The following is a 9,317-nucleotide window of genomic DNA, read 5'->3' as shown; positions in this document are numbered from 1 at the left end:
AAAGGTTACAGCAAATGGGTGCAGGGAGTCCAGTTTGAGCCCTTCACACCCCAAATTCCTGGCGATCTGTGCAGCAGAGTGGGGGACAGGATCTGGGGTGGGGTGACGTCTCTAGGGTCCCTTCTTTGGGTGGCCTCTCAAGGGGCCCCTAGGTGGACCCCTGACTCCCATCCTCAACTCTTGCAACCCAGACACCCTCTTTATAGGGTACCCAGAGACTCTCAAGGAAAGTCCAGCCATCCCTGCTGCCCACCACCCTTTGGGAGAGCCCCTTGGGAGAGCTGGGCTCTGAGTGTGGGAGACACCCCAGAGAGCCTGCGAGAATAGGGGGAGGTGCTGGGCCCACCCTTGAATCACCCAGGTCTCCTGGGCTGATAAAGACAATGAGAGAGTCTGGCAGAAGCCAGTTGGACCCCTCCTGGAGGAGGAGGCCCGGCTAACCCTAAGCCCTCCTCTTTCCAGCACAACCAGGCCTAGGTGGGCTTGAATAGCTCAGGAAGGGATGTAAAGCGGCTGGAGGGCAGGTCTCCCAGTGTTGAGGGTTGAATGGGTCAAGATTCAGCACTTTGGAGAGGCCCCCTCCTTCTGTATGCCTCCCCTCACAGACAGGGACTCATTTTCCTGTCCTGCTGCAGTAGGAGCACCCCGACCCCTGGCAGGCCTGTCTAAACCCTCCTTAGTTTCCCTTCCACTCAGGGATGAGCAAGTCCACACTGGATGCCTCACTTGGGGCCCCAGCCTGGGGGCAGGGAGAATGAGGGGGTCCTTTCTCTGCACTCACCTCTCCTCTCTCCTCTCTATGACTGCCCTCTGGGGGCCTCCTCTGGCCTTGGAGCTGAGTACCAGGACCTCTGATGTCTCTGGGGGCCTGCAAGCCCCTCTACTCAGCCAGTCAGGCCTCCTCAAGCCCTGCCCCTCTTCCCAGGCAAAGGCACAATGAAATTCTGACGCCAGCAGTTGACTTGGCTTCATCTCAAGCATCATTCCTATTTATTCACGTCACCTCCCAGCTCTGAGCCCCAGGCCCCAAACCAGGTCATTATCTGGTACTGTCGCCTTTCCCTCTGTCCTGATGTTTTTTGTGGGGGCTGCCACCAGGCTCTTCCTTTGCACACTGAAACCCACCCATACAGGCCCTCTTCTGGCCTTGGGCCCAAAGGAGCTGAAGCTACCTCCCTGGCCCGGGTTGTTGAGCAGGATGGGCACGGCTGACTCAGAGTTGGCACAAGCACCCAGGTTCTGCCAGAAAAGAGGGCTGGGCCACGCCCTGCTCAGAGAAACCAGGCTGCTGTTTTGACCTGTGGGTCAGCCAGCCCTCTGGTACTCTCCTCTCCTCCCTCTCACTCACAGGCTGGGAGGCACTCTGCCTGCTTCTGCTGAGTGTAAGTCTATATGGCGAGGACTGTGTGTCTATGCGTGGAGGGGCTGGGGGGCCCAGCAAGAGGCTTTGTACCAAACCAGAAAGTTCCTGGATTTGGCTCCCTCTGCCCTAAACAACCAGGGCCCTGTGTGGGCCCAGCCCTGGCCAGGCGCCTAAATTATCCTCCTCAAAACCCAGCTCTGTTACCTCTACAAGATGTCCTGAGAGCCTGGTGACTCACAGGGCATTGGGCAGGCTTGGCTGGGTGCACAAAGGGGCCATGCATTCTCAAAGAGTTCTCGAATGGAGTTTCAGGCATCTCGCCACCCCCACTGACCAATGTGGGTGTGGGATGGGTGTGGGCAGGGCACTTCTGGGATGACTGGAGACAAGTGAGACCTAGTGTTGCGGCCAGAACCTACCTCAAGTCACTTCTCTTGGCCTCTCTACCACTACCCTTTTTAGAGGCCTGGGGCGGGGAGGGGAGGATCAACCCAAGAATGCCAACTTTCAGGATGGTCAGGCTCCAGGTACGCTTCAGTGCTGCCCTGCCCGACCTCTTCCCCAGAAACGCAAACCTAGGCAAGCCTGGGTAGGTGAGGTGGATGAGGTTTATTCTGCCCTCTCCTTGTCTTTGGAGCCCCTGTCCCAGGGCGTGGGGGATGAGGGCTGTTTAAATCTCGGCTCTGCAGTCTCCTGCTGTGAGGCTTTGAGCAAGTTTCTTCACCTCTCAGAGCTCTACAGTCAGGAGACGCAGTTTTCCTCAGACTCAGCTGAAATAATGGATGTCGGCTACCAGATACAAATAGGTGCCAGCTGGACAGACATGCGCTGGATCCTCTCTCCCCACAGCTGTCCCCTCTTCTACAGATCCTGGTGGTCACAGAGCCCAGCCTGAGGCTCTTGTTCCAAGGGCATGCCCCTGTACTTGTGAGGACTGGAAAACCCCATCTGGGCCCCCTCCAGAGGGTCCTGGACCTCCTGGACGCAAGTCCAGATGCATCAGGAGGAAAAGTGAAGGCTGCCTCTCCCAAGGAAGCAGCTATGGCAAAGTGAGGGTGCTCAGATCACATCAGGAAGACACTACTGACGGTGCTGGGATCCAGGATGCCACGATGGACCACAAGGTTTCTGGGCCAATTGGCAACCCCAGGACAGTATGGGATGACTTGAGGTTACTTTTCCATAATTACATTTGTGGGATTTTATTGCATATTCATTTGTGAATGTAACTGTGATGTTTATTTTACTGTGGACTAAGTTCCAGTGTTCACCCCCACCCTACCCCACCCCATAGGAGAGTCTAGTGCTTGGTGTGGGGACACAGTCAGGAGGCTGGCCCTCAGACCCTCGTCTGAGGCAGGAGGCACAGCCTAGCCCCCTGAGGGAGAAGGCACACTTAAGGAGTATTTGAACCGAAGAAGACACTGATCTGCTATTTCATTTATTCCAAAAATATTTATTGGGCACCTACTGTGTGCCAGCACTGTTCTACAGGCTTGGGAATCCTCGGTGAACAAAATATACCAAAACTTCTGTTCTTGTGGAGCTTAAATTCTAATGGAAAGAAAAGAGACACAATAATAAACATAAGAAGTAAATTGTAGAGTATATTAGAAGGTGTACGAACAATTTTAAAAAGTAGAGTAAAGGAATTCAGGAATGGGAGACGCTTAAATTTTAAATAGGTTGGTCAGGCTGGATCTCACAGGAAAGGTGACATGTGAGCACAGACTTGAAGGAGGTGAGAGAGTGGGCCGTTCACAGAGATATCTGGAGAAGAGAATTCCAGGTATAGAGGACAGGCAGTGCCAAGGCCCTGAGGCAGGAGTGTGTCTGGTGTGTTGGAGGACCTGTAAGGGGGCCAGTGTGGCTGGAGCAGAGGGATAATGAGAGAAGGCAGAGAGGTAATGGGGACCAGGTCCTGCTGGGCCTTCTAAGGGCTTCCACTTTGACTCTGGGAGAAATGGGGAGCACTTGGAAGGTTTCAAGCCAAGGAAGGACATGATCTGACTCATGTTTTAAAAGAACCTCTGGCTGCCGGAAGGAGGAGTATCATGGAGGGACAAGGGCTGAAGCAGGGAGCCCAGTGAGGAGGCTACTTCTCTCCTACCTACAGATCTTTCCTGCACCATTGGAGGCCTCACATCCTCACATGCATGTGGAGAACTGGACAAACCAGCCCACTTGCCCAAGCTCTCTCTACCTCCACCTCCCACTAAAGCTACCCTTTAGTGCACACACCAGTCAGCAATGGGAGGAAGGCCTTAAAGAAGAGGCCTGCACAGGCCCTGTCAATGGGCTCAGGATGTCTGGGCAAATACTTTTGGGGTCCCAGATACCTGGAGGGCAGGCAGGGATATGTTACCTTGGCCTTGTGGTCTCTTCGTTCTGCAGAGTGTAGCTGGAGGAGAGCCAGAGTAAGGTCCTCTCAAGTACACAGTCCAGGGCAGGGGCCCTGGCTTCCCAGATCTGAGGACAGAAAAGGTACTGGAAAGGGTAGATGAGGGAGCTAGGCCCAACCAAGAGAAACGGAAGTGGCCCAGGTCTGCGAGCAAGCATACTGGGGCTCATCTCAGGAAGTGGGTTTCAGGCTGTAAGGCACACACACTCACCCCAAGAGTAAAAAATGGCTAGTTGTATTGCGGTGAGCAGAAGCCATGCTGCGCCAATGACAGGCAACGTGAAGTCAAGCTGCTGCCCTGGACAAGTGAGGCCTCTTCCTCATCTCAGCAGATGACATAATCACCACCTGGTTGCACACATAGGCTATTTGGGAGTCATTCTTGGCCCCTCTTCTCTCTTATTCCCATTAGCCATCAGCAAGTCTTGTTAATGCTACCTTTTAGGTCTGTCTCCAATCATTTTCTCTCACCCTACTCCAAGCTCCTTTTGTCGCTTTCCTAACCTCTACAATAGTTTGCTATCTGATCTCCCTGATGCCACTTCCCTCCCTCCAGTCTGTTCTCTCACAGCAACCAGTGTGATCTTAGTAAAACAGAGAGCTGACCATGACACACACAGCTTAAGATCCTCCTACTGTCTTCAAAATAGTTCAAATTCTCTAACGTCGCCTACAAACCCATTTATGATCTGGCCCTTGCCGACCAGTTTCATTTCTCCCCCCCTCAAACTCTTTAAGTTCCACTCCTGAACTTCTTTCACATCCTCTCATATGTGGTGCTCTCTCTCAGCTTGTGCACAATGGGGTCCTTCTGCATGGAGTGCCCTTTTCCCTTCTCTCCTGGCTTACTCCTAGTCATTCTTTTTTTCTCTTTTTTAAAAAAATTGAAGTATAATCTATAAACAGTAAAGTTCACCCTTTATAGTGTATAGTCCTGTGAAGTTTGACAAATCCATAGTCTTGTAACCACCACTACAATCCAGATACAGAACAGTTCCATCACCCCAAGAAATTCCCACATGCCCCTCTGGAGCCACCACTAGTTCCCATCACCAGCTCCTGGCACTCATCTCTTTTCTGCTTTGCATTTTCTGGAATGTCCTATAAGTGGAATCATTCAGTATTTATGTTGCCTTTTGAGAATGTTTTCTTTTACTTAGCATGATGCATTTGATATTCATCTACACTGCTGTGTCTATCAATTGTCTGTTTCCTCTTGATTGCTGAGAGTATTCCATTGTATAGACGTACCACAATTTATTTGTCCTTTCAGCCTGTGGTTAGGACATTTGGTTTTTTTCCAGTTTGGGGAAATTATGAACAAAGCCACTAGAAACATTTGCGTAGAGGGTTTTGTGTGCACATAAGTCTTCATTTCACTTGGGAAAATACCTAGGAGTGGGACTGCTACATGTGTAATTTTATAAGAAACTGCCAAACTGTATTCCAGAACTGCTGTGCTAGTTTCTATCCCTAGCCCAATACATGAGAATTCGAGTTGCTCCACTTCCTTACCAGTTCGCATTTGGTTTGTGTGGGTGTGCTGTACGTAGGTATTTCATTTCTTGACATTCTACTAAGTGTGCAGTGGTATCATATTGTGGTTTTAATTTCCACCTCCTTGAGGACTAACGTTGGTGAGTTTACTCATTCTTTTAAATCTCTTCTTGGTCTTAACTTCTTCCAAAAAGCCACTCTGCATGCTGACTCTGTAGACTGATTAAGTTCCTGCCCCTTGTGGTTCCACAACAAGCAACATTTATCTCCACCTTGGCCTTAAACCACTAAACGGCAATTGATTTCCTGTCCCCTCCCTGCTCACCACCCTGGACACACACACACACACACACACACACGACTGTGAGCTCCTGGAGGGTAGAAGCAACATCCTACTTCCTTTGGCATCTCCAGCCTCCAGTACAGACCTGAAACACAATCTTTATACAATATTAAATGAGCTAATTAATTGCTGAACAAATCAGAGAACGAACGGATGAAGGTAAATGGTTAGGAACAAGGTTTTGCAATCAGACTGGCCTGGCTGTGCCAATTAACCCTTTCTCTATTGGTGCCTCACACGAAGCTCACCTTATCAAAAGCAACGCGGACGATACGAATATTTACGGCGATGGCGGCACCGACGACGCTATCAGACACAGAGCCAAAGCGGAAGAGGCGGGGCCGGAAGCGGAAGTGAGGCGGGGAGCTAGCGCGTCTCAGTTGCCATGGAGACTGGCGAGCCGGAGGAGCAGGGGTCGACCGAGTCTGGGTCCTCCGCCTTCCGGGGGTCAACATGGACGCCAACTCCACGTCTGCTCCGGATCTGCAGCCCCAGCCAGTCCACCTGGCTGTCCTCCCTCGCCTACACCGAGCCCTTTCATTACAGGGGTCGGTCCCACCGCATCGCGCCGCGCCCCGAGCCGCGCCTGCTGCGTCTGCGCCCCACCTCGCTACGCACCCAAGACATCTCGCACTTGCTTGCTGGCGTGTTCCGCAGCTTGTACACTGCCGAGGTGATCGGCGAAGACGTGAGCGCGAGCTTGATCAAGGCCCGAGGCAGCGAGGATGCGCGGCACGAGGAGTTCGTGGACGAGCTGCAGCAGGTAACGCGGCGCCGTATCCCCGCGCGCTTGTGTGTCTCACCGGGGGCGCGGGGGCATCGCGTCTGCGGACAGTGCTGGGGACCCAAGGCGCGCCCGCAGAAAGGCGGCCTCCCGCAGGACTCCGCTGCTCGACAAGTGTCAGCACCTGCCGGGTGCCAGGCGCTGTTCCAGGCACGGGGGATGCAGTTGGGAAAGCGCAGACCAAGTCCATGCCTCAGTGTATCCGACATTCTAGTGGAAGGACACTCTGTACACACGTTTACACAAATACACACATAAGCCATATGTCTATAGCACCTATCTTTATTTCTCTACACACAAACACACGTTATATATTGCATATATAAATAAAACGACTGAGGCAAATAGCTGAATAGTTATTTCCTGAAGATGTTAAAGCTAAAAGTCACCCCACTTTGGGGTGCCTGCCTTTATATCACAAACCACAATCTTAACTGAGGCATTGATGCCCAGATTTTAGGAAGCACGCCCAGTCTCTGGAACTGCAACTGTGCTTCCTCATCTGTACCAGGAGGAAAGCAGCGGGCTTGGATACGCTCTTCTGCGTCTGACTGCTGACGACTCCCTTCAGGGGGGTCTCGGGTGAGCGCTTTCAAGCAGCTGAGGCAAACTTTGAAGGAGCTGACAGCTGGAGGCTGTCTACTCACTAGCTTTCTGCAACCAAGGTAGCAAGTGCTTCCTTGAAGAAGAGATCTGAGTGGCACAACGCTTTGTCTACCACAGGTGGGGTGCTAACTTGTATTTGGTATTTCCCAGAGTTTGGATGGCAGCTCTCTTTACTGTGAAACCAGGAGTCAGGAGACAGGGTTTCAGGCTTGACTCTGTTACTGACTTTGCTATGAAACCTTTAAGCTGTTTCCCTCTGTGAGTCTCAGTTTTCACATCTGTTAGGTTGGACCAGATGGTCTCTATAGTTCTATGACTGCTCTTCTGTGCTTCATGAGAAGCCCTGATGCTGGAGTGAGGTTGAGTAACGCCATGTGATCTCACCATATTTCTGTGCATTTGATCATCCACCTGCCAGATTCGGGAGATCTATAAGCAACGGCTGGATGAGGTCGAAATGTTGGAGAGACATATCATTCAGGCCCGCGCACGGGCCCTGGCGGAGAAAGAGCGGGTGATGCACCAGGCCAAAGTATCCGTCCTTGAGACCTTCATCAAGATGCCTCCAGGTGTGTATAAAGAACTCCCATATGCCCTTCACCCTGGTTCCCCAGACGTTAATATATTACTGCATTCATTGCCCACTCTCTAGTCCTATTCTGAACATTTGGAGAGCAAGTTGCAGACGTAATGTTTTATTACCATAAAACACTCCAGTGTGCATGTCCCCAAAACAGGGACACTCTTCTATGTAACCAGCATACAACCCTCCAAGCCAAGAAATCAGCATTGGTGCAACATTCACCACGAATTCACAAATCCCATTCAGATTTCACCAGCTGTTCCACAGTGGCTATTTCTCTTCTTTGGTCCAGGATCCTGTCTGGGAAGTCATGTTGCATGTGATTATCTTGTCTTTGTTTTAGACTCTTGAGTTTGGAACAATTCCTTGATCTTTTCCTGTCTTTCATGTTCTTGATAGTTGGTTGGTTTTTTTCCCCCAATTTTCTTTTATTATGGTAAAATTGCATATAACATAAAATTTACCACCTTAACCATTTTTAAGTGTACAGTTCAGTGGCGTTAAATACATTCATAATGTTATACAACCATCATCACCATCCATCTCCATAATTCTTTTCATCCTGTAAAACTGAAACTCTCTACCCATTAAACAATAAATCCCCCTTCCCCCTTCCCCCAACCCCAACCCCTGGCAACTATCATTCTACTTTCTGTCTCTATGATTTTGATTACTCTAAGTGCTTCATATAAGTGGAATCATGCAGTATTTGGTTTTTTGCAAATGGCTTATTTCACTTAGCATAATTTCAAGGTTCATGCATGTTGTAACATATTGCAGAATTTCCTTCATCTTTAAGGCTGAATAATATTCCATTGTGTGTGTGTATATATACACACACACACCACATTTTGCTTATTCATCATTTGTTAGTGGACACTTGGGTTGCTTCCACATATTGGCTATTCGAAGTAATGCTGCTATGAACACAGATGTACTACAAATAACTCTTTGAGACACTGCTTTCAATTCTTTTGGGTATATACCCAGAAGTGAAATGGCTGGATCATATATGGTGGTTATAGTTTTAATTTTTTGGGGAACCGCCATACTGTTTTCCACAGTGGCTGTACCGTTTTACATTCCCACCAACAGTGCATAAGGATTTCCATTTTTCCACATCCTCACTGACACTTGTTTTCTGGTTTGTTGTTTGCTTTTGATAGTACCCATTCTCATGAGTATGAGGTGGTATCTTATTGTAGTTTTGATATGCATTTCCTTCCCAATTAGTGATATTGAACATTTTTTCATGTGCTTATTGGCCATTTGTATATCTTCTTTGGAGAAATGTCTGTTTGAGCCCATTTTTTAAATTGATGTTTCTGCTGTTGAGTTTTAGGAATTCTCTATGTATTCTGGATATTTGTCCCATTAGATATATGACTTGCAAATATTTTCTCCCATTCTGTGGGTTGCCTTTTTACTTTGTTGGTAGTGTTTTTTGATGCACAAAAATTTTAATTTTCTTGAAGCCCAGTTTGTCTGTTCTTTCTTTTGTTGCCTGTGCCTTTGGTGTCATATCCAAGAAATCATTGTTAAATCCAATGTTATGAAGATTTTGCCCTATGGTTTCTTCTTAGAGTGTTACTGTTTTAGGTCTTACATTCAGGTCTTTGATTAATTTTGAGTTAATTTTTGTATGTGGTGTTAGATAAGGTTCCAACTTCATTCTTGCATGAGAATATCCAATTTTCCCAGCGCCATTTGTTGAAAAGACTGTCCTTTTCTCATCAAATG

At 49.1% G+C, this 9,317-nt stretch overlaps 1 protein-coding gene and 1 long non-coding RNA gene across 6 annotated transcripts in view; one reads left to right on the top strand and one right to left on the bottom strand.

The window, feature by feature from the left end:
- Positions 1-2,798: 2,798 nt before the first annotated feature.
- On the bottom strand, positions 2,799-5,965 carry LOC103553898 (uncharacterized). Of its 2 annotated transcripts, none has more exons than XR_011527513.1 (4): positions 5,853-5,965; positions 3,976-4,112; positions 3,729-3,832; positions 2,799-2,917 (listed from the first exon to the last, which is right to left on the bottom strand). It is a non-coding gene; the product is annotated as an uncharacterized lncRNA (long non-coding RNA). The 2 variants fall into 2 exon arrangements; XR_545584.2 differs by having other exon boundaries at positions 3,976-4,129; positions 5,853-5,943.
- Positions 5,613-9,317, top strand: part of DLEC1 (DLEC1 cilia and flagella associated protein) — a 67,078-nt gene continuing 63,373 nt past the window's right edge. For all 4 annotated transcript variants that reach the window (XR_011527511.1, XR_011527512.1, XR_011527510.1 and 1 more), the window contains exons 1-2: positions 5,613-6,367; positions 7,413-7,563. Coding sequence is in view for 1 of the 4 variants with exons in the window: in XM_070577260.1 (XP_070433361.1) it covers positions 5,990-6,367; positions 7,413-7,563 (529 nt within the window). In the remaining 3 variants the exon portion in view is untranslated. The remainder of the gene's footprint in view (positions 6,368-7,412; positions 7,564-9,317) is intronic.

Source organism: Equus przewalskii, chromosome 15, assembly GCF_037783145.1.
Source record: "Equus przewalskii isolate Varuska chromosome 15, EquPr2, whole genome shotgun sequence".
NCBI lineage: Eukaryota > Metazoa > Chordata > Mammalia > Perissodactyla > Equidae > Equus > Equus przewalskii.
Note: the sequence above shows the minus strand (reverse complement) of the source record. Positions and strands in the feature narration are given on the sequence as shown.